General features: G+C 39.5%; 1 protein-coding gene across 2 annotated transcripts; it reads left to right on the forward strand.

Moving 5' to 3' along the window:
* The first annotated feature begins 44 nt into the window (after nucleotides 1-44).
* Nucleotides 45-25635, forward strand: CRYZ (crystallin zeta). Of its 2 annotated transcripts, XM_047085592.1 has the most exons (9): nucleotides 45-128; nucleotides 5504-5620; nucleotides 7065-7217; nucleotides 11022-11185; nucleotides 16420-16471; nucleotides 20687-20836; nucleotides 24262-24363; nucleotides 24464-24559; nucleotides 24998-25635. In XM_047085592.1, exons 2-9 carry the CDS (start codon nucleotides 5510-5512, stop codon nucleotides 25160-25162), a joined length of 993 nt encoding a protein of 330 aa, XP_046941548.1. In that variant the 5' UTR covers nucleotides 45-128; nucleotides 5504-5509; the 3' UTR covers nucleotides 25163-25635. The 2 variants fall into 2 exon arrangements, with proteins under 2 accessions (XP_046941548.1, XP_046941549.1); XM_047085593.1 differs by lacking the exon at nucleotides 7065-7217.
* Nucleotides 25636-25950: the final 315 nt, after the last annotated feature.

Raw genomic sequence — 25950 nt, forward strand, 5'->3', positions numbered from 1 at the left:
GTCTGGGGGCGGGGAGAGGCGGGCGGACCAGGAGGAGCCAGCAAATGTAGAAGACGCCCAGGTCCGTCCCCTTTTTTGTGGAATCTGAGTGAGCCCTCGCAGAATTTGCTTCCCCTCTCTAGAACCGGGTAAGTGGTTTTAAAAAGTCCCGTTAGTTGTCCAGGCAGCGGATCTCCCCGCCGCTTGTCCAAAAAGGGGCCGAGTTGATTGAGGTGGCGCTCCTACCCCGCGTTCTGTCCTCCTGAAGAATTTGCAAAAGGAGCTCGTGGCCGAGGACGTTTTCCTCTACGGGCTGCTTGTTCCTCAGGCGTAAATCGCGCGGGTACTTTAACTTGATGGCCGCGACCTCCCGGCCCTGGTCTCCAGTGAGATCCGCGTTTGCGCTGCACCTAGCAGGGCGCCTTTGGCTCTGCCCCCGCCGCCGGGCCTGGACGTGGGCATTCCCGCGGCCGCGCGCGTCGGCTGCGTGGCCCCTGTGCTGAGCCCGGCGGGCAACGGCTTGTCCTTCGTGGTTCCTGCGTCTGCGGAGCTCCAGCCCGGCCCTATGTCGGCTCTGCCATCAGAGCTGCTGTCTTACTTTTGGAGAGAAATGCGTAGTGTTGTGGCCTCCCGTGCCCCGTGGCCCCCACCTGAAATCATTTTCAAAGGCAAAAAACTTAACACTGCGTAAACACATCGTTTGATGTTCACTTAGTTCCGAGACGAGACTTAACCTCAGTGACCAGGGAATGTGTTAATATTTGAACTGTTGAAAGGCTAAAATTTGGACTGCCAGCGGGAAAGGTTGTGCAATTCTCACTGAAGCCAGCCGCACGCACCGTGTCTGGTCAGCAGCAACAAATCCCACTGAACTCTTCCTGAACCCAGAGAGCTGCCTGCCCAGTTCCATCCAATCTTTTCTTCCCAGAACGTGGAGGGGTTTGGAATTATCCATCCAACTCCTTCTCCACACCCTGCCGCCCCCCTCTTATCAGAAGTGGGCACTGAGATCCAGGCCAGGGGAGTAACCTACAGCCTTCGAGAGACTTTTCTTAGGGTACTTCTATTTTTTTTTTTTTTTTTTTTTTTAGTATTTCTGGCTTAAGGCTAATTAAAAAAAAGAAAGGCTTACATAAGTCTTTCTTGATCAACAGCACATTTAGTAATGATTCTCTTGCCAAGTTCTTATTTTTTATGTCTTGCCAGCAATTCTTAATTTCACTTAATGCTCTTCTCTCATACTGTGCCTTTGCTCTGACTTTGTGACTTGATCTCCTCATTCCATGTTAACATATATTTCTAACATTTACCCTATTCCTTTAGTTTTTATTGAAACCAAACAATTGAAACAGAGCATAGAAAAGATTTGAGGAAGAATTTTAAATTCTGATTTGCGAAGTATACTTGGCAACTTTTTATAGGTAAAAAGTACAACCAAAAATTAAACCAGGATCCTCTGGTTTAAATTTTATATTTAAATACACTAGCAGGGTGGCAGGTCTGCTGACATGCAAATGATTTAACCTGAATAGTAGAGCTTATTGCACGCTGGGCGCTGGGCGTGCTCTGAAGCACTCACCTGTGTGCTCTTGCAGTTTAATCTTCACAGGGATCCTCTGCTAGGGGATACTGGCCCCATTTTACAGATAAGAAAATTATTAGTTTTCCTAATTGAGTCATGTTCTGTGTATCAACAGTAGATCTCCCAAACTTCTAGGCATTTGGAAAATTTCAAACTCTGAGCAGATGCCTTAATCATAAAATATGTAATCCTACCTTCAGGTTAGTTGAATTTCATATTTCTAGCTCAGCCTGTCTCAGCTATCATCATTATAAAGTATATTTTTAAGAAATTAAGGCTCCTCTATGCCAACATTTCAAAGGATGAGATGAAAATGATTATACAGTAAAGGGAAGAAAAATCACTTTACAACACTTAAGATAGAGGACTTGGGTTCTCACTCTGCTTTTGTGTGACCTCTTAACCTCTTGGAATGTTTTCTCATCCACAAAATGGATGGTGATTTTATTTCCATTTCTGCATACAATTAAATGGTTGCTTTTTTTTTTTTTAACCTATGGTGAAAATAATTATCCCAATGAACATGAAAGGCATGCTTTGTAGAAGAACTCAGGTATTACAGGGGTTTAAGAATTGTAATTGTTATTAGTGTGTTGTATTATTTTATTCTTTTTATTATTCCTTTTGACTTATCACCTTATGTATTATGAAGCAGATGATGACCCTGTGGGTAGTTGAGGGGGTTTTCAAAGGCAATTTGTGCAGATTGGAGCCTAATCAATCATAGTGGCAAAGGCTCAGTGGGAAATAAGATGGACAGAAGCAAAGTAGAAGACAGCGCTGTCAAGGTTATGCCCTGTCTCCTTACAAACTGGATAGGATAAGATGGCAGTACTGGACAAGGCAACAGGGTCTTCTAAATCCATTATTAAGGATGAGTATCCTCCTTCCTTTGTTCTTTTCTCCCAACTTAGTAGATGTCAAATGTAGCAGGGGAAATGTATGTGCTAGATAATTTTGACAGATCCTATTTCAGGGTAATTTTGCTTTTATTACTGCTGCAGTTCTTTGAGGATAATAATGATAATAATTTTCTGTTGGTGAAAAGGTAGATGTGAGTGTTTGAAAGAAGGAAATAGGTAGGAATTAGGTAGAAAGTAGAAAAGGAGCTACAGATCTTACATAGTGTATGTAGCTGTGGGAAGGAATGAGAGCACAGACTGAGCAGGAGCTAGGAGGGGGGCTGGAACATTTTCTCTTTGCCCTTTTTGTTCTCTGAGGTTAGCACAGTGCCTCGCTTACAGTTAATGTTCACAAAATACGTGTTGAATGAATAACAACGTTTGATGTTAATGTGTCAAGGATTCTCTAGACTGAATTCTTTGAGGCCAAGGTCTTGTTTTTATAATCTGAGCCTTACAAATATTTACAATCAAAAGTGATTATGGAATTATAGAATCAAAAGTATTTTAATCAGTAAGAAATTGGAAAGGAGAAAATAGATAGGAAAGGAATAATGATATCTATTATATGTAAGAGTAAACATTTTTGCCAGATTCAGTGCCTGATGCTTGCTGTGTCCCTAGCACAGTGACCCTGAGTGGTTAGCCAGTTTTCAGATGAAGAAGCTCAAAAAAGTTGACTGCCTTGCCCAAGGCCATATGGCTAGTAAATGATAAGAGATGGAATTCATACTGAAAGCTGTCAGATTACAAAGCCCATACCCTTACTATAACACTATGCTGAAGACAAAAAGGGAAAAAAAAAAAAAGTTGTGTTCTTATTTCCAGAATGGAAAACTCTGATCAGAGCAACCTTCGTTTGTTGCTGTTGTTTCTGTTTCCTGGTCTTCACATTTTCACTTTCTTGTCTAACAAATACCCAGCCTGAGTGAAGACCCAAATAGAAATATAGTAGTGAGACTGCTGGTAGTTATGGAGTGAACTGCCTTTTCCTAGTCCTCACTCCACACAGGTGTCACCCTCAGGACTGCCTCACTACTCTACAGTGACCTTAGGCTTGTGTTGTCTGTCTGCTTCCACCTCCTTGTGTTTGAGGTCTTCCCTTCAGGATGTGTCATTGCTAAACAGCCTTCTAGCAATGGAATATTTACTTACTCCTCTGTGCTAGGTACTATATTGCATCACTTCAAGGGTTTTAAAATGATACAACTTTTGATTAATTAGATCAAGAACTTTCCATTAATAACACTATCCGAATGCTCTTGATTACCTCCTGTACATGCAGTGACATTTTATCATTAGCATGTACTCTAAGTAGCCCTGGGTTGAGCTTCAATATAGTAAAAGTCTGAATTCTTTCAAGTCCTAGTTTCTGCAACTGGTTTTTTTTGTTTGTTTTTAATTTTTTTAATGTTTATTTATTTTTGAGAGCGAGAAAGAGTGTGAGTGGTTAAGGGGCAGAGAGAGGGAGACACAGAATCCAAAGCAGACTCTAGGCTCTGAGCTGTCTGCACAGAGCCCGATGCGGGGCTTGAACTCAACAAACTGCGAGATCATAACCTGAGCCTAAGTCGGACACTCAACGGACTGAGCCACCCAGGTGCTCCTCTGCAACTGTTTTTGATCTTTCAGCTATTCATGGTTGATGAATATAATTATTCCAAAAGTTAGCAACAATGTTCTAGGTGGTGGCAGAATCTAACTAAATACTTGATGTGGTTAATTTCAAGAAATAGTGATAACACACAAGCAAAGTTACGGAGATACAGTCAAAAGCCTTTCATTACATCTCTGTAGGTATGGAAGATTTCCATAACTGCCTATTTTTATTTATTTTTAATTTTTTTTTAACATTTATTTATTTTTGAGAGACAGAGAAAGACAGAGCATGAGCAGGGGAGGGGCAGAGAGAGAGGGAGACACAGAATTCGAAGCAGTCTCCAGGCTGTGAGCTGTCAGCACAGAGCCCAACGCAGAGCTTGAACTCACAAACCGTGAGATCATGACCTGAGCCAAAGTCAGACACTTAACTGATTGAGCCACCCAGGTGCCCCATTACCTATTTTTATATTCAAGTGTCCTTTACCTTTTTTTAGAGTTTATTTTAGCTCTGAGTTTTCATTTCAATAATAACAGTGGTAGACAAAAATAACAACAGTGGTAGGACAGAAAGGTTAACTGCAAATGACCCTTACAATTTATAAAAGATTACATACAAAGAAGTATTTTTAGTTTTTAATGTTTTCCTCTTTTGTGAGAGTACATGAACTTCACAAAGCCAAGTGTTTCACCATTGATAAATCTCAAAAACTTAATGTTGAGAGGAAAAAGCAAGTTGCAGAATTAAGTACAGTGTGATCCAATCTAAATAACGTTTGAGAACATGCAACACAATAGCACATATTTTTGACTAATGAATATATGTGTAGTAGTGGTATGATATCATACGTAGGAATGGGGGGCACCGAGTTTATGGTAATAATCACCTCTTAAAAGGGTGGGCTATAAATGGGTTTGGGGAAGGGTTCAGAGGCTTCAGTTATGTCTGTAATGTTCTGGGCTTTTAAAATATTAAGATTTGGTAAAGCAGAGTGGGAAGTAAATGTGTTTATTATAAATACTCTTCATATTTTTCTGTATGTTTGAAATATTTCGTAATCTAATGGAAGGTCTATTTTTCTAATGTTAATAAAACTTAACATCAGCTCCTAAAATTTCTAAGATGTTGCAGCACAAGCTTACACAAAAAGAAACCTAAGATATTATATCATTCTATGTCTAGCCAGATGTTTTTATTTGCATGTTTGATTCCCCTGTTGAAGGCACTGAATCCCTACAGGAAGTAGTATGAAGTATTTTGCTTTGTAGCTGAAGGATTTGTAAGATGAAAGGTTCTTAAACATGAAATGAGATCTGTGTAAGCTCAAGATTTAAATTGTTGTTTGAAAAATTGTTTGATCTACCCCCTCCAGGGGAAAAAAAACATAATGGTAGCTTAGATGCATATGACAATACATAATTTTTTTTTCTTGGTATCTAGGTCACCATGGCAACTGGACTGAAATTGATGAGAGCAATTAGAGTTTTTGAATTTGGTGGACCAGAAGTGCTGAAACTCCAGTCGGATGTGGCAGTACCAACTCCAAAAGACCACCAGGTAGATATAATGACATAAAAACAGGCAATAATTAACACTGAGTGTGAGTCTCCAGCACATCAGGTTAATGTCCAAAAGAAGCAGACTCACAATAATTTGTAAAAGACATTGAATTAGGACAGAGTTTATACTGATGATATATATGAGGTCTGACAAAGAGAACGTAATTATAACAGTTAGTGAGGTAGATCTATGAAAAGGAAAAATATCCTGTTACAAGAAAATTGTTGAAGTTGGGAATCATCTATGCAGTGCAATAATTGATTTTTTCTGGATAAAATCAGAAGTATTGTTGAACAAGTTATTCTATTACAAACTTCCATGATTTCTTTTTTGTGCACAGTAGGAAAATAATTTTCTTCTGCATACATGCTTTTCCATATATGATTTAAGGGAATTTAAATGAAGAGTTTAATCATTTCCTGTGACTTTAACGATACACTTTCTCATTAAAAATTATGTATTTTTATTACTGCACCTTCCGTAGTGCAGTAAGTCCCATTTCCTTAACGAAACTTGAACCTTATGAGTTTTTACAGTTTGGCCATAACCTAGCTTTAGAGTTTCATTTCTTATTGCTCCTTCTCAGTAGACTGTGCTATAACAAGCAGCATTGTCTGGTCTCCCCAGAGGATTGTCTGGTCTCCCCAGGAGGCCCTTTCATTCCTTCTGTCTTTGCACATACTATTCCTTCTACCTGAATTGTCCTTTTTCTCCCATTCTGAAAGAATGTCTACTCTTCTTTTAAGGCCTAGCTCAAATACTGCTTTCCTTGGAAGGCCTTCTCTTACTCTTGCACCAGAAGTAATCGTTAGGTGTTAATTAAGGTAAAATTAGCCTCTGTGGTAGATGTAACCTCAAAATCTCAATGGTTCAACAATAGAAAATTGTTTCTCATTCACTGCATTGCAGAATTCTGAAACGTTTGCGGGTGACTCTTGAAGAATGATTTAGGGACCCAGGCTTCCTCCATCACTGTGGCTCTGTCACCCTCAATGCCTGTCTTCTGAGGTCCCTTCTAATGAACCGGTGAAGGCACAGTGAGGATTGCCCAGAAGGTCTTTATGGGCCAGCCCTGAGAGTAGTTCTCATCATTTTGTGCCCAAACTCAATCATTTGGCTGCTCATAACTAAAGGCACCAAGAAATAATATTCTTCGCACATACCCAGGAGGAGGAGGAGATAGGTTTGATGAGCACATAGAGGTTTGTGCCACACGACTTCTTAAATATTTCCACTACTATTTTCCCAAAATGTTTTGCGCACATAAACTATTCTGTCTTATCTTTTTATTTATATGTTGGTTTGCAAAACTGTAATGTGAACTTGTTGAAGGCGAGGTTTCCCCCTCCATTTTTATAGCTCCCATAATCTGTATAGTCCTAGCATAATGCTGAATGAATGCCTAGTGTTTTGTTTTAACTAAAATACATTGGCATTGCAGGTTCTAATCAAGGTCCATGCATGTGGTGTAAACCCAGTGGAAACATATATTCGTTCTGGTACTCACAAGATAAAACCACTCTTACCCTATACACCTGGTTCAGATGTAGCTGGGGTAATAGAAGCTGTTGGAGATAATGCATCTACTTTCAAGGTATTACATTTTAAATTATCTCTATTTTGGCGAAATATTTTTCTTAAAATATTTTGACATAGCTTTCAAATGTGTCTGTATATAAATCTTTAAAAGGCCCATTACAGATTAGGAGTTTACTTGTTGTGATGAGCACCAGGTGACGTACAGAAGTGTTGAGTCACTATATTGTGCACCTGAAACCAATATTGCACTGTATGGTAACTATACTGGAATTTAAATAAAAACTTAAAAAATAAATAAAAGTCCCCATTACACAAGTTCTGCCACTTGGGGGACTCCTCTATTCAAAAAAGAGATTACCTCTTGTCTAGGTGTCTTCCTTGTTTGTATTTTTGGGGACAAGTGCTGGGTAAATTCTGTATCTTCACTTCCCCTCATAGAATTCAACTGATCCTTTTGATGTAGCAGAAACATGTAAGAAAGAAAATAAGCAAGGAAATTATACTATTTCCTAATTCTCGATAAAAACAAGCCTAGATGATGTTTCATTCCTTTTATAAATTCAGTTTCATAGGATAAAGGGAAGGCTAATTCTTTTGAATAATGAGTAAAAGATGAAAAAAATGCAAGGTCAACTATACATTTTTAGAGCTCTGACTCAGATCAAGGTGACTGAGTCAATGAAAATGTTATGATCAGGGCTTTCGTTATTTATATGCCAAAAGAAATATAAAACACAGATAGTATATTCATGTCCCAGCACCTTTTCTCATAATTCCCTGACCTGGTCAACTTTGGCAGCACATTTACCAAAATTGGACTGAGACAGAGAAGATTAACGTGGCCTCTGCACAGGAAGACCGTCAGATTCCTACAGCTTTGTACTCCTCGGCCTGTGGCAGTCTGGCTTCTGCCCCCATCGCTCCACTGAAACGATTCCTGCTAATGTCACTAATGGCCTCTCTATTGCTGGAGTTAATGGGGCCTTTTATGTCATTATCTCTCTTGACTTCTCAGTGACATTTGACACTCTCAGCCACTTACTTTTTCTTAATTTTTTTTTTTCTTCAGCTTCTATGACATCATTTTCTCCTGTCCTCTTCCCCACTTCCTCCTGGACATTGTTTTTCAAGCTTGTTTTTCTCTGGATAATCCTCAAATCTTAGTGCTGCCCAGTGCTCTTGGCCTCTTACTTAGACCTCTGCTTTTTGTATCCTGTACCTTCTTCACAAAGATCTCATGCACCCCCATGGTGTCCATTATCACATATGATATCTGTAGCTTAGAATTGTCTATGAAGCTGTGGACCTGTGCTGTCTAATAAGGTAGCCACATGTGGCTATTTAAAATTCTTATTAAAAATTAAAATAAAAAAGTCAATTCCTCAGTCACAGTAGCAACATTTCAAATGCTGAATAGCCCCCTGTTTCTAGTGGCTACCCTACTGGACAGTGCTGATATAGAACATTTACATAATCACAGGAAGTTGTGTTGGAGAGTATGAGACCCACATAGTCAACCCTTGGTAACCTCTTACTCAGTATGTCTAAAACTGAGTTTATCTTTTGTCACGTTAGATCTGCTCCTCTCTTGTGTGACTGTCTTGGTGACTTCTGTGCTCTGAGGCATATCTCTTCACTCCCCCCACTCAGCTCTCCCTTACTAGAACTGTTTTCTCTCTTTCCATTCCCACTGCCTATAGTTCAGGTTATTCTACCTAGTCCCTTACCTGGATATCTGTAATGGGTATTTAACACCTGCTCTCCCTCCTCCTCCAGTCAATTCTTGCTATATAAAGGGTGTTTTCTAAAATGTAATCGATTGTTTTACAGTTAATTCTTAACATTAGTTCCTTGCAGATTTCAGAGTATTGCTGAGACTGCTTATGTTGTTAGAGAAGATATTTCATGCTCCTTTCTAGTATCCTTCCATTCTTCTCTCTATTCCTTCTCACCTGGTAGTTTATTTTTTAGTAAAGCTGCTCTTCCCTGCATACCCCATGCTCGCTCTTCTCTATCTTTTTTCATATTGGTTCTGCCGCTTGGCAGAATTAAACTGAAAATTATAAGCATAGGTGGACGAGATTTTACCCTCCAGCTTTAATTCCCTTTCATTTTATCCCTGAAACTATTACATTCTGTATGTTAGACTGCTTACTCATTGGGCACAAATGCCAGTGATTTCTCAACACTTACTCCTGCCACTGTTCCTTTACTTACTTTGTTTCCCTCACTCATAATGACTCTTCTCAGCTTTAGTTTTTAAAATCTTGTCCTATTCTTCAAGACTTACCTTAAATATTAGCTTCCCAATGAAGCTGTTTTTTACTCCTACTTAGAAATAATTTCTTTCTTTTCCTGCTACCCAGCTTTGATGGCGCATCATCTTTGTCTTGCATTGTAGTTACTCTTACCCTTTTCTTTTCTGTCATCCTAGAGTTTAAGATGCTTTTAGTGGGGGAGGGTGTTTTGTTATTAATATCCATTACAGAACTCAAAAAGTACTGCTTTCATAGTGAATTCCTAGAAAATATTTGAATTATATTAGAAGGAGTACAACCTCTTTTTAAGCTGTAAAAAAATGGTACTGATCTTAGTACAGTCATATCTGACCATTTGCAAGTGACACTGTTAAGTAGTGAGGCTTGTCTTTGACTCCTGGATGCCTTGTGAGGCTTTTTTGTTTCTATCGCACTGCATAGTGCTGTTACTTTTTCAGATCTCTTTTTTATAGTACAAATTTAAGTATACTAGAGTTATTGCCTTAAAGTTGTGCTTCTTCCAAGGAATATTTACATTTTTTTTTTCAAGAAAGAAGAGTTAGGGCAGGTGTTTACAGTGATAGTCTAATTTCCCTAGCATGCAGGTCATGTTGGACAGGCTTGAATGTTTGCATAGTGCCATACCTGACCCTCAACTATGCATCCACTGTTCAATAGCAAGGACCCAGCAGAGTTTACTGAAAGTCTACTGTGTTTCTGGTGCTGTAACAAGGGAAGAAGCCTGTTTCGGCTCATTTTACTATCAGGATCCACAGATAGTTTCTTGCGCTTGGTGTATGCATGAAAAATGAGGGGGAACATGTAGAAAGGATTTAGAACAGGTATTTAGTGTGTGGAAGAAACCTTACGTTTTATTTTCTCCCTAGTATACCAGAGGGAAAAAAAATGGTTTTATTAACTGCCATTTACTAACTGCTTAATCTGAGCAAATTATTGAACTTCTTTGTCCCTCCATTTCCTCATTTGTATAGTGGAATTCATCTAAAGTGGTGATAAGAAAAGTACTTACCTCATAGGCTCTTGAGAAGATCAAATTAGACAGTACTCATTAAGCATCTAATACAGTGTCTTGCACAGTAAGATCTCAATGAAGATTAGTTGTCTTCATGTTATACCATTCTGGAGGTTCTCTTTCCTCTTATTTTTTCTATTTCCTTTAATTTTTCTTCTTCTTTGTTTCTGCGAATAAAACCTTTAGAAATGTTCAGGGGTACCTGGGTGGCTCAGTAGGTTGAGCATCTGACTCTTGATTTGGCTCAGGTCAAGATCCCAGGATTGTGGGTTCAAGCCCCACATTGGGCTCTGTGCTGAGCACGGAGCCCACTTGGGATTCTCTCCCTCCCTACCTCCCTCTACCCCTCTCCCCAGCTCGTGCTTTTTCTCTCTCTAAAAAAAAAAAAAAAAAAAAAAAAAATTTTTAACCTTCAGCATTTTGAAGCTATTTTTACAAGACCCTAAGATGTAGAAAGCAATACATAAATACTTATTTGTTGTTATAATGGTTACATTATGAAGGATTATACCCATTTAGACATAATTTTTAATCCCTGGTGCATTTATTAATCTCTTGCTTTCCCCAGAAAGGTGACAGAGTTTTCACTACCAGCACCATCTCTGGGGGCTATGCCGAGTATGCTCTTGCAGCAGATCACACTGTTTACCCACTGCCAGAAAAACTGGACTTTAAACAAGGAGCTGCCATCGGTACCCCATATTTTACTGCTTATCGAGCTCTGCTCCACAGGTAATAACATACACTGTCGCTTATACTGCCAGTATTGCCTTCCTTCCTGCCATGCGTCCATGTATCCGTCTCTCATATTTGGTTACCATTAAGTATTTATGGAGTGGAAACTATGCTAATTTGGGAGATTATTCTAATCACTGGGGATATAAAGAAGAGCAAAACACTGTCTTTATCTTTAAGATGCATCTGACAGTCTAGTAAGAGAGATAGACATAAGAGTAATATTATTGATGTATAATATGGAGGAAGTACAGTGGTGTAGATGTGCATAGGGATTTGTGGGATCATAAGGGATGTAACAGTGGTGATGAGATAGGGCTTCCTGCCAAGACGTAAGGCTTGGATTATTTTAAAGTCCTGGTTCAAAAATCTTTGTTATCTAGCCCTAGAAACTAATTGCTGCAATTTAAAAGTATAGTACCCTAGACCCACTGGTCAGCTTCCATGGTTGGGATCTAAGAATCTCCCTATATTTTTTTTAATTTTTGCAAATGTTTATTTATTTATTTTGAGAGAGAGAGAGTGTGTGTGTGTGAGCAGGGGAGGGGCAGAGGGCAAGGGAGAGAGAGAGAATTCCAAGCAGGCTCTGCACTGTCAGCATGGAGCCCAATGTGGGCCTTGAACTCCCGAACCATGAGATCATGACCTGAGCCGAAATCAAGAGTCAGATGCTGAACTGACTGAGCTACCTAGCTGTCCTTAACACACACACACACACACACACACACACAAAGATTTTATTTTTAAGTAATTTCTACACTCAGTGTGGGGCTTGAACTCACAACCCCGAGATCAAGAGTCACATGCTCCACTGACTGAGCCAGCCAGGCATCCCTCTGAGAATCTGTATTTTCATCAAATTCCCTATGTATTTGAAAAAAAATCAGAAGGGGTTATCCTGGGGAAGGATAGTTCGGAGCAGGGAGGGAATTCTAGACCATAGGAATAGCCTAGCATCGGGGGGAAATCTTGATATTTAAGGAGAGCTATAGCAGTTTGGTTTTGTTGAATAGAAGATATCAAGGCAAAGAGTGGCATAGAATTAGGCTAGAATATAGTCATTGCTCAATAAATGTTAGCTATCACATGGAATAGATTTCATATTATGAAAAGCAAGATGATAGAGCTCACATATTGGTTCTGTAAGGGATTGGGGATCATGAAATGTTTCATTCAGGAGAGATACTGTCATATGAGTATTTTATTAAGATCACTTGTCAACTATGTGAAAGGTGACAGGATTTGGTGACAGGAATGGAGAAAGAGATAGGGGGGTATTATGTGAATATCTCTTAGGCATAATACTTACGGGCCAGAGTAGAAAAGGTGGAGAGGAAAGGATAACTATTGGAGGGTAAAATCAGGTTTATTTGGTTGAGTGTTTGCATGTGGACAATGAGAGAGAAGAGGAGCTTACGGATACTTCCAGCTCTTTAGCTTGGATAATGTTTAAAGAAAAGGAGGAAAAAGTGTCAAATGGAAGCTGAGTCCAGTTTTGGAGTTGAAACCAAGATAGGCATCGTAATGGAGAAGACCAGCAACCTGTTAGGTGAAAGTCTGAAGCCTGAAGGCTAAACATGTAACCGAGGGACTGTCAGCCTGTGTGTGGGAGCTGATGAGATGAAAGTGACTGAAAGCCTTCAGGGAGTGAAGTGCAGGGGAGTGAGAATAGAACCTTTGAGAATATCAGCATGTAGGAGTATAGTCAGAGGTAGGGACAGAGTCCTAAGAGACCAAAGGGAGTGTATGCCAAGGCCAATACTGTTTTGTCCTACGACCAGCCCTATGACTGTGGTCCAGTTACTTCCTTGCCTGAGCTGTAGTTTACTGATTTGAAATACGTGGATAGTAATAGCACCTACCTCCTAGGGGTGTGGTGAGAACTAAATGAGGTAACACTGGTAAAGATCAGCACAGAGTCTGGTGCAGAGCAAGTACTCCCATCAGTGTTGGCAGTGTTAGGGACAGTAGTTGATGTTGTTACTAAGGAGGGAAGCTAGCCATCAAATGTAGCAGCGAGGTGTTTGGGGAATAAAAAGAACAGGCTTCGCAGTGAGGAGGTGATTGGTGACTTGAATCAGGTCATTTTCAGTAGTGGTGGGACAGAAGCTTGAGTGAGTGGGCTAGAGAAGGAAGCGGAAACTGGTTCCTTGAATGGAGGTAGGGAGGGAGGAGGGAGCAGAAGAACACTCGAGGACAGTGTGGGGACAACAGGATTTTCTAAAGGTTGGGCAAGAGTTGAACATGTTTATAGCTGAGAAAAGATCTAGCAGAGAGGGGGCGATGGAAGGTTTGGAAGAGAGGGTGGAGTGGCAGATGGAACCAGATCCTGCAGAAGGCAAGATGGAAAGGACTTAGGACATATGTAGGGAGATTGGCTTCAGCTATCCGAAGGACAGCTCATCTGCTAAACCTATAAGATGTGAAAATGGCATAATTATGGAAAAGTTTGTGGGTAGGGAGGTGGAGTGTTGAAGGAACTCATATGTGATTGCCTCACTTTTCATAATTAAATATGCAAAGTGATCTTTTGAGAATCAGAACTGAAGTGACACCAAAATGCATGGTCATGTGAGTTTTTTTTTTTTTTTTTTTAATAGTACTAAGCCATTTGGATAGATTATCAAAGAAGTTAGATTTTAGCATTCATCTAGGCCTGGAGTACTAGTGGCAAAATGGAACAGTGCAAAGGAAATGAGAGCACTGGAGAGGAAGAGAGGGAGGAGTTGGGGTAACCTACCTCAGGGTCCAGCTGTCCAGCAAAGGAAGCGAGGCCAGGAGCAACAAGTGGGCAGAAACTGAATAATTGAGAGATGCCAGTCTCTGGGAAGTAGAAAGAAAATTTTTGAGAGAATATGGGCTTACAGAATTAGGAGAGGAGGTTGCTGTCATAGCATTGGTTATTAGGGTCTGCTATTTCTCAAGTGGAATGGTTGAGGGAAGTTACCAGGTTCAGCCTTGGGAGAGAGTGGCCAAAGGGGAGGAAAATTCGGGGATTGTGATTCAAGGTTTTCTTCCCAGGGAATGTTGAAACTTTTTAGATTAGGGTTGGTTTTGGGTGGGAGAGAAAGTCTGTGTGCCATGTACTAGTCTTCAGTGACTGGGAGGGAATAAGGGACAGCATCATGGAAGGCCAGGCCAAGGCTCCAGCCCCTGCCGTGACCCCCAGGGGGAGATGACTGTATTCGTCAGGGTCCTCCAGAGGAGCAGAAAAACAGAATTTGTGCATACTTACATATGTATATACATACACATATGTATATATATATTAGAGATTGAGGCAGGGAGATTGCTCTGTGGAGGCTTGGTGAGTTTAAAGTCTGAGAGGGTAAACTGGCAAGCTGGAGACCCAGCAAAGAGTTGCAGTTCAAATTCAAAGTCAATCTATGGGCAGAATCCCTTCTTGCTCCAGAAGCCAGTCTTTGTTCTATTAAAGCCTTCAGCTGAGGGGCGCCTGGGTGGCGCAGTCGGTTAAGCGTCCGACTTCAGCCAGGTCATGATCTCGCGGTCTGTGAGTTCGAGCCCCGCGTCAGGCTCTGGGCTGATGGCTCGGAGCCTGGAGCCTGTTTCCGATTCTGTGTCTCCTTCTCTCTCTGCCCCTCCCCGTTCATGCTCTGTCTCTCTCTGTCCCAAAAATAAATAAACGTTGAAAAAAAAAAAATTAAAAAAAAAAAAAAAAAAAAAGCCTTCAGCTGATTGGAAGAGGCCCTTCACAGAGACATCCAGAATAATGTTTGACCGAATATCTGGCCCCATGGCTCAGGCCAAGTTGACACATAAAATTAACCATCACAGTGACTCTGTGCAAGGGTAGAAGGATCAAAGCAATGGGCATCCAGAAGAGGGTTAGCCTGCTTTTTCACCACCCCACCCCAAGCCCAGTGGTTTAGGGAGAATGTGCTTTTAGTGTTTGAGTGCTCGTTTGTAAGTTTTTTAAAAACGTTACTGGGAAAAGTATTTCATATCCCACAGTATAACGTTAGTTATTCTTTCTCTTACATTTATTTATGTTTTACTTTTTAAAGTATCAAAGTGTTTTGGTGATAGTTATCTTAAGTTTATCATTTCAGACTCTCCATTTAACTCACTGCCCTCAGTCTCCTTATCTCTAAGCAAGAGTATTGGGAAAAGCTTCATTTACTGCTCACAATTGCCATTTGTCGGCTGTTAGCATAGAGCCTTGAGCAAGACCCAGGGTTATTTTGTTCTTACTGCCAGATGTCTGACCACAATGTCTGTACGGTGTGGCCACCCCTATTGTTCTAGGAAGGAAGAGATCTCCTGAGAGTCAGATCTGGATCATAGAACAGCTGCTGGATTGTGACATTAGCACTTGTCCATCTGGAATAATAAAGCATCTCCTGTCTGTCTCACTGCCTGTGCCTTATTTTTGGTATAATAGAAAAGTAGTAGTATGAACCAGAATTAAAAAGAATGTGTCATTTCACCAGAGGATCTAGACATTTTGGGGGTGACATAGAAACCTTTGTGACAGGATTTATCGTACTTCTTACTCTTCTACCATGCCAATTCAGCGTTGCTCTCTGAAATGAAGGCTTAGAGGTTATACAACCTGATGTTCAAAGGCACAGAGAAGGAAAATGTTTCCTTAAATAATCTGACTTCTGTGTTTACTTGGACATTACCCCGGGCCACAGAATAACAATTAGGCTATAAAAAGCCTGTTTTGAGACACTTTCTGGGGGAATGAATTCGAGAGACAGGCATGCAGCACGGTGCCTGGCACATAACCGATTCCCAGTAAACGTTTGTTGAATGCATAAATAAATTTAAGGTTGTCTTTTGTTTGTGGCTCTGAAGAGCCATTGTTTGATCCTCTAAAACCTGGAGAAAATTTGGGGCTGTAAAGTAGAATGAGCTTCCTATTTGGGGAAGTGTTAGCTGAACTGAGGGTAGAGTTTTCTTTTTTTTAATTTTTTTTTTCAACGTTTTTATTTATTTTTGGGACAGAGAGAGACAGAGCATGAACGGGGGAGGGGCAGAGAGAGAAGGAGACACAGAATCGGAAACAGGCTCCAGGCTCCGAGCCATCAGCCCAGAGCCTGACGCGGGGCTCGAACTCACGGACCGCGAGATCGTGACCTGGCTGAAGTCGGATGCTTAACCGACTGCGCCACCCAGGCGCCCCGAGGGTAGAGTTTTCTTAAGAATGACAAACTCCTGGGTTAATTAGCTTCAAAGTGAGGTGATGATCATGCCTTCTTTTGCAGTGCCCGTGTGAAAGCTGGAGAAAGTGTTCTGGTTCATGGGGCTAGTGGAGGAGTAAGTATTTGTTTTTTAAGTTTATTTTTAAATGAGATTTTGTTAATGGGTTTCACATTATATTCCTTTTAAGTCATTTTTAAAAGCCAAATTTATAAACATAGTCAATATTTATAGTCAATAAATATTCCTTTTAGTAGTAAAGCTTTTTTCAAGTTCTATCTTCTGAAGGTGATTCCTTGTCATTAGTTTAGCATTTCTTGGTTAACAGATTCAACAGACCACCCCATTAAAAATGTGTGTATTAGGTTTTCCACCTGTGTTGGGTGTGGACCAAGATAAACTGGCTTTGTTTTTGCCTTCAAGTAGCCTATGTTATAATATATTTATTTAGAATTTGAAACAGTTTTTTAAAGTTAATATTAATTCCTTATTCCCTTAGATAAGGAAACTAAGGTTCGTTAAAGCTTTACCTGCATTGCCCCAGACAGCACTGCAAAGCTGCACTGTGAATTCTGAGGCCCTTCTATCTTCCTTCTACTGCTCGCCTGCTGCGCTTTGATGACATTCATGGAAGGCACAGTGTACAGCTGTGTCCTTAACTCCACAACCCGTGGCTTAAAATGCTAATGTGGGGAGGTGGGGAGAGGACGGAGAACTTTAAAATAAGCCCTTCAGTGAAATAACCCAACACCGGGCTGTCAGAAGCGTCTTCAAGAAACCGGCTGTCAGTCTGCCTCTGAGGAGCTTAGAGGAAAAGTTAGAGCTCTGAGGTTGGAATTTAACAAGAAATCCACATGACCTCTATCCTGCATGTAGAGGCTTTAGAAATTTTGGAGATGAGATTTCACATTTTTAAAATACAGGTCCTGGGGCTCCATAGCTAACCTTGAGGAAGCTGGTTAACCCTTTCAGAGCATTATGTATTCTGCAGAGTAAATCGACACAAGTAACCTATTAAAAATGGCACATTGTACCCAGCATAATGAGTGGCATCCTGAAAATGTGAATTTATGGCTAAAGGTGGCCAGGTGGTACAAACAGAGAATTCAGCCCATTGTGTTTCTGTTACTTTAGAGAGATGAAGCACGAGGTACCACACTTAGCTTCCTGTCTACCTCAAATAGATCAATTCTGAAGGATGTCACAGATCAGACTATTTCCTGAAAAGACCAAGAATGTCTTTTGGGGGCTTGAGAAAATATGACAGATACACCTTGTCAAAACTTCCCATTGCATACCTTCACTGAAGAGGCTATTTTTGGGTTAAATTAAATTTCACCCAAAATAACTAAAGGATCTGTCAAACATGCATTTATTTAAATTGCTTTGGCTTTGAGAGAGCTAACCTTGTGCTCTGTATAAAAGAGAGAGGTTTCAGTAGGAAGGGGAGAGAAGAGTTTAAAGAAAATCTTTTTATTCCCTTCACCCTCTTGTAAAAAGCTCAGTCGCTTCACCATGATTTTTTTTTTTTTTAAGGCAAAATCCATACTGTTCTCTGAGCTGGCTGAGTTTGTTAAATCCTTGGCTGGCAGGGATAGGCTGGTGGCCTGGTGTGTGAAGCAACTTCTGATCCTCCCTGCCCTACCACAGGGAAATAGTACTGGGTTTTGTCTTGCTTCTGTTTGTACTTTCTGTCCTCATTTAATGCAAATTCCTTTGGGATTATGGTGTGTATTTAAAATGGTGTGGAATTTATGAACACGGTTGTTATCCAGATATGTTGGTGGGGAGTGCCCTATTTTAGTGTCAGCAAAGTAAATAGAAGAAAAATAGTTGACACATTAACGGTATATCATCGATCAAAGGGGTATTGCTGATATAATTGTTGACAAGAATAAAGTAAACAGTACCTTCAGAACAGCGATTAGGTGCTTCTTCAAAGTAGAATATAAAGAGATATATTTACAGTAAGTTTTTAGTATAGGTGTAGTTTTATTACAGGCCTGTTTTTTTTTTTTTTTAATTTAAAGTAGCAAATCAATAGTGCTAACTCCATAGTATAATGTATTTCATGGAATTGAATGTCTCTCTCATCAGTGAGTTTTTTTGTTTGTTTGTTTTGGTTAAATCAAACAAATCCCTGCCAAAACCCAACAGAGTTCAGGCTCATCACTCCCATATGCCATACAATCTTTAAAGTCCATTTCAGGCCTGGGGAGTCTGTGATTCTGTTACAATTTTAATCAGTTTCTATCATCATTTTTCATTTAAACTCTTTACTGTCATGCCTAGTCCATGATTTTACCTTCCTCTTAATTGTTGGTTATCAGCGATGGGTGGTTTGGCATCATCTCTTCTCCCCCTCGAACATTTGGCGCAGTGTCTGGGGACATTTCGGTTGTCACTGGATGGAGGGCTTCTGGCCTCTAATGGGTACATGCTACTCTACACATCCTTCAACATACAGGATCGCACCCACATCATAGAACTGTCCAGCCCTGAATGTCAATAGTGCTAAGTTTGAGAAGCCCTGCTCTAAATGTACGTGACACTTATTTGTGCCATTCATAGATCATGTAACCAAACATAGATTTCCTAGCACTGTAATTTAAATAATTACTTTTATCCATATTCCTAATATACGTTTATTTCTCCTTTATCCTAAGCACATTTATGTAATGATCTAGTTACTTCGTGCAATCTGTGGCTCTAAATACCATCTCTAAACTGATGAATCTCAAATTTATATTTCTAGCTCCATATGCTTATTCAGCTGATTACTACACATTTTCACTTAGGTGAGCAAATACAGCTCAGCTTGCTCAGAGTGAGTCTTCATACTTTTACAAACTTGATTCTCTGTACTCTTCCTCAGCCCTATTAATCTACCCAGTTAACCCTGCCAGAGACCCAGGAGACAGCCTTGACTTTTCTCTGTGCCTCACTTCTCGGATGCAGTCCATGAGGAAGGTCCATCTTACTCCTATCGCCACTCCCCTCTTTCTGTCTCCCATATAAAGTGTTTTATTTATTTATTTATTTATTTATTTATTTATTTATTTTGAGAGAGAAAGAGAGAGAGCACATGGGAGGGGCAGAGAGAAAGGGAGAGAGAGAGAACCCCAGCAGGCTCAGCGCTGTCAGTACAGAGCCCAATGTGGGGCTCGAACTCAACAAACTGTTAGATCATGACCAGAACCGAAATCAAGTGTTGGTCGGTCATTTAACCGACTGAGCCACCCAGGTGCACCTGTCTGATAGCTCTGAGTTATCTGTTAAATATAATCCAGAGCCTTTACCTGCAAGGCCCTGTGTGCCCCTCTGGCCACATCTTGCTCTGTCTCCCATGTGCCCTGCCTTTAAGCCGCATGGACCCTCTTTCTGTCCTTAATGCCCCAGGCTCATTCCCACATCACAAGGTGAGCTACAGCCATTCTGCCCACCGCATTCTCCACCAGACTTTCCAGATCTGCACATGGCTCGTGCCTCACTTCACTCAGGTCTCATCTCTTCAGAGTGGCCTTTGGTGATGATCTAACTAACCCTTCTCTCTATCTCCTTGTAACACAATAGGCTGGGGTTTTTTTCATAGCACGTTTTTATTTTCTGAATTTAATTTATTCATTTATTTGTTTGTTTATTATTTTTCCTCTTTCTTAAAACATGTTTCTTACACGAAGTACCATGTCTAGCACATAGTAAACATTTAACGGTCATCATATGGATGAATAAGTTAATTTGCTCATACGCCTGTCTCTTCCACTTAAATGGTGTAACATTTGTTGTGTAATACTTTAAATGTACAGTGAAAGTATGAAGCCAGTGAGCATGTTTTGAATAGCTTTAAACTCTGTACCTTCTGTGCAAAGCAGATGCTAAGTACACGTTTTGATATAGTGGTTAAAGGCTCAAGCTCTACAGACTGATTTGGTCCAGCTCTGTGACTTGGTCCTGTTCCCATCTCTGTGACCTGGGCAAGTCACTTACATTATATAAGTTACAGTTTTCTCATCTACAGAACATGGACACTAGTCATATCTACTTCATGTCTACTTACATACATGTAGACATTTCATGTCTACTACATACATCATGTCTACTTAGACTTACTGTGAGGATAAAATAAAGCAATGCATAGAAAGTATTTTTTGTGGTACCTGGCACATTATAAATGCTCAATAAAAGTTAGCTGTTGTTCTTATTTCTTCATTTAGACTCGAAATTCCTTAAGGATAGGGTAGGACCTAGAGGAACCTTCTATTATATATATTTAAGAAATATTTGCAGGGATGCAAAGAATCTAAAAGTATGCATTTATATTTTGTTTTTCAGGTTGGACTGGCAGTATGCCAGATTGCTAGAGCTTATGGTTTAAAGGTTCTGGGCACAGCTGGTACCGGGGAAGGACAAAACATCGTTTTGCAAAATGGAGCCCATGAAGTGTTTAACCACAGAGAACATAATTATATTGATAAAATTAAGGTAAAATTAGTCCACAGTTTTATGAAAGTAAATTTTGTTTCTTGAGAGACTTACTTTTTTGTAACCTTTTTTAAGAAACCACTCTCTTAAAGCTGTTTGTTTTCTTTTTTTATGCCTATGTGTGTTTTAAAGTTTTAATTAAAAAAGCAGAGATGTCTAATTTTCAGACCTCACTCTCATTTGACTTGTTTATGTTTATCAAATAAAATATAGCCTTTCCAGAGTCTTAGTTATAAAAATTGGTACTCTTTAATGCAGTCACATTTTGAGTAAAGTCATAGCTTTGTATTTAGAGCTGAGAGGTGTTCTTTTAAATTTTTTTTTTGATATTTGTATATATCATATATTGTGAAATGATTACCACACTGAGTCTCATTAACATCCATCACCATACATAGTTACAAATTTTTTTTCTTCTGATAAGAACTTTTAAGATATGCTCTCAGCAACTTTCAAATCTGTGATACAGTATTATTAACTATAGTTGTCATGCTGTACATTATATCCCCATGACTTATTTTTTTTTAATGACTGGAAGTTTGTACCTTTTGATCACATTCACCCATTTCACCCAGTTCCCACCCCCACCTCTGGCAACCATGAGGTTTTCTTAATTTCTTAATATAATTTCTATTGGTTTAAATTTTCCAGAGAAGGTGAGGTAGTTACAGATTACAAATTGGATCTGTCTAAGCTAGGGGACAAAGTTTACTTGTCAATTGTATGCCATGGAAGAATAATCACTACCACAACCAGAGTGATGAGGTAGGCTTTAATTACTCATTGCATATATTCCATTGCTAGAGCAGAATTCAACCTAATCGTCAGACTACTTGCTCATGTTGAGAAAGAATTAGAATTTTCCAGGTACTGATTACTGTGTAACCTAGGTCATTACAAATTGAGGAAAGTATGAGTGAGGGTTTGTGTATTACCACTGCATCATCTTGCCAAAAAAAAAAAAAAAAAAAAAAAAGCTGTGTAAAGGCACTCTTTTGTTATATATCTAGAAAACGTAAAATTAATTGAATATTCATGCCTGATACTATTATCCAAGAATATTTATAAAGATGAAAAATGCTCAGTTATTTTAAGAATATGTTTTTGTTTTGCAGAAATCTGACCTTAAGACCTTGAGGTCTTATGGCTTCTATGTCTTCTACTGGCTCCTTCTGCTTAAGTCTCTCTCATTCTCCAGACCATTCCCTTAACCCTTTATCAAACCCTCCACACCCTCTACCACCACACTTGAGAAAGTAGTGAGGACATCTTTTACTTCCTTACCTCCCGTCACCTTCCCCCGCATGTTGCTTCCACCCCAGCTACTTATACCTCTTGTCAGAGGTCACTGGTGGGCTCCTAATTACCCATCTGCTGCTTTTGGCTTAGGCCTCATCCTGCTTGATTTTTTTGGGGTTTTTTTTGGCAGCAGCTACCCCTGACCACGTCTCCTGAAAGCTGGTTCTCGTCTTACTTGCCTGACTTCCATTTCCAGCCCCCTTCCTCCTCATATTACTTAAATGTTGTTGCTCCTTAGACTTTCCCCTTGGTCTGCCATCCTCCCTGGTGCTAGACCTTCCTCCTGACCAATCTCATCTCCCCTGGTCAGTTAGTGCCTGCATCCTGCTGGTATCCAGCACTGTCTCTGGCGTGAGTTCCCTGCCTTTGTGTCATTGGCCTCCTGGATGTCTCCACTCATTTGCTCCCCCCAGACAGAGTCGCAAGTTTTATTTTATATTTCTATCTTTTAATTATCGTTCTCCTTCCTACCCATCAGGCCAGTCACCTCCCTCTATCAGTTTCATCTCTGACATGCCTTTCAAATATATCTTCTTTGTTCTGTTCTCCATTGTGACTTAGTTTAGTCTTCATCTTCTCCAGCTTTGTCTTTTGTTTATAACTGACTTACTATCGCCTTCTATCTTCACTGTCTCCAGAGTTATTTGTTCTCCTAAAAAAAAAAAAAAAAATATATATATATATATATATATATATATATATATATATGTATATGTATCTCCATGAGGATAGGAATTTTTGTCTCTCTTGTTACCTGCTGCAGCTCAGTATCCTAAAACAGGGTCTGACACAAAACTTAATTAATACCTGCCCCCCAAAAGTCTGGATCCTGTAACGTGGCATCAATGTGTGTTCCCAGTCCATAGCAACTTATAGTCTCTACCTCTCTCCCTTTCCCTCCTCCCTGTCCCCCCCAACCCCCCCTCCCCACGTTCCCAAACACATGCCTCAGCTCTGCTTGGCTGCTTTCTGATCCTGACCTGGACTCTCAGTCCATAGCTCTTTGCTTTTCTGTTTCTTCTGTCTGGAGGGACTATGCCTCATGTGTGTTCCGCTGGCTCTTCTTCCTCCCTTTTTACTTACAGGACTCCTGTTCATTCCTCAGGGCCCAGGTCCTCACCTCTGTGGAACTTTCTGTGATCATTACAGGTGATCAGGGTTGTAACTCTGTTTTTCTCCATAACCTGTGGTTTATTTCTGCTCATGCAGCACTTGGCCCATTCCATGTGGAACTTTCTGTGGAACTTTCTGTGATCATTACAGGTGATCAGGGTTGTAACTCTGTTTTTCTCCATAACCTGTGGTTTATTTCTGCTCATGCAGCACTTGGCCCATTCCATGTGGAACTTTCTGTGGAACTTTCTGTGATCATTACAGGTGATCAGGGTTGTAACTCTGTTTTTCTCCATAACCTGTGGTTTATTTCTGCTCATGCAGCACTTGGCCCATTCCATCACAGCTGTGTCAGCGGTATTTTCCATCTTTCTCCCTAGCTGTGTTTTGAGTTCTCTGTGTCCATCTTTGAATTCCCAGTACTTAACAATATCTGACATAGGTATTCATTTTTTTTTTTGTTAGAATAAAATGAATATAAAGTGTATATGTATAACTTACTTAAGAGACAGTTTGGGATGGCCGAGATCTCTGAAAAAACCCAAAAGAAAAGAAGTAGTAGCCAAGCTGATTGTAAACCACTTGGGACAAAACTGAATGCACACACAGAAAAAATCTGCAACGCCAGACAGCCAGTGATTTTCTTTTTTTTTTAAAGTGAAAACCTTTTTGGGATTTACGCTTTGTTTTTTTTTTCTCTGTGAAAATACATTTTGAAGACAGAAAATTTTCAACTATTTATAAAATAAAAAGTATTTTATAGTCGAGTCGAAGCACGTGAAATTTATTTAGTATAAATCTTTATCACTTTAGATGTTGTGACTAGTACCTTGGAATTACATCCTCAGTATATAATTAGATCATTAACAATTTGTGTTATAGTCTTAAAAATGTAGTATTTATGTCTTTTGAAACACATTTCTGCAATATATAGGACTATGATAACTATTTTACAGGGTTTTTTTTTTTTACTTGTTTTCTTATCTCACTCTGGGTTCTTTTTTATTACACAGAAATCTGTTGGTGAAAAAGGAATTGATGTGATCATTGAAATGTTAGCTAATGTAAATCTTAATAATGATTTGAATCTTCTGTCACATGGAGGACGAGTAATAGTAAGTATTTTGGTTTCTTTTTACCACTTTGAAGTTTTACCATAATTTAATACTATTTTACAGTAATCTTTAACTATAGACGTGTTATTCTTCATAATAGGTTGTTGGCAGCAGAGGTCCTATTGAAATAAAACCACGGGACACCATGACAAAGGAATCTAGTATAATTGGGGTTGCTCTCTACTCATCAACTAAGGTAGGAAAAGAAGTGATTCTGATCTTGGTAACTTAAACACTGAGACAATTTGCCTAGTCAGACAGACTGAAAGTTTAAGCAGATGTTTAACTTAGTTATATGACTACATGAGTATGTTAAGTATTAGTCACTATAAGATAACCAGGGTGACAGTGTGATTTATTTTCCAAGTGAAGACACTTTTGAGAGAGAAAAGACATACTATTAGTAATTACTTTAGGACAGTAGGTATTTTGTGAACTGACACTGTCTCAGACAAATTGGGCTTATGGTTATTCTATATGGAACTACTTTTTCTGTAGTTCTGGACAAGTTGACAAAAGCCACATATTTGTAAGAAACCGTTTATGTTCTAACTCTCAGAATCTGAAAATTTCTAGTGCTTCTGAAACTTAGGTCGTATGTTCTTCTACAGACATACCTTTCTCTTTCACTTAGGAGGAATTTAGGCAATATGCAGCGGCCCTTCAAGCTGGAATGGAAATTGGTTGGCTGACACCTGTAATAGGTTCTCAGTATTCATTGGAGAAGGTGGCCCAGGCTCATGAAAATATCATCCATAGCAGTGGGGCTACTGGGAAAATGATTCTTCTCTTAGAATGATTAAGTCTTTCATGTATTTCTTGTGCAATTAGAAGTTTCCTGCCCCAGTTTTACTTATACTACTTTTGCTAAAATAGTGAGTTTCTTATATTGAAAAACAAGATTTAGCTTTAGAGATCTGGAATAAATTGGAGTACAATTTATTTTATAGTTCACAATATGCTTTATGCCTCCCACCGAGCTCTAATCAAGGAGTCATCATAGTAGGAAGTAGAATGTTAGTAGCCATTTGGCATTGGGTACATTACAGAAATTCCTAGTACTTGATCATTAATTCCATACCTTGGACTAAAGCAAGCTAATTCAAAGTAAGACTGCGTGATTTCCAAGCCTATTTGTGCTTGTAAAGGATCTTCAGTATATGTTCAGCCCAGAACTCTATTGGACTCTGAAGATTTTCTAGACTAAACAAGACCCCTTTTCCAAACTAATCTCATTGGCAAGATAAACAATGTCCACAGAAATTTGTTTTTTAAAAAATAGTTTTCCAATATTTCCCCAAATATTAGAACATTCAGTGTGTTAATGGTTGATTACTAATTATCCATATATTCTGTGAAGATAGCAGCCTTATCTTTGTTATAATGTGATAGTAGGTCCGTAGTCTCTCCAGATAGACACTTCTTGATGATTTGATTTTCAAAGTAAATTTAGAATTATCTGTGTGATGGGAGTCATATATTTTTCTTTAAATTACTAAACAAATTTGACCTATTAAGAGTGGGCGGCTTTTGTTTTCATAGCATGGTAACTTGCAGTGAATTCTGTAGAAAAATAAAAACTGTTTA

The sequence above is a fragment of the Lynx rufus genome, unplaced genomic scaffold (genome assembly GCF_022079265.1).
Source record: "Lynx rufus isolate CCGP_SWC_20201006 ecotype Redwood Valley unplaced genomic scaffold, mLynRuf1.p SCAF_2, whole genome shotgun sequence".
NCBI lineage: Eukaryota > Metazoa > Chordata > Mammalia > Carnivora > Felidae > Lynx > Lynx rufus.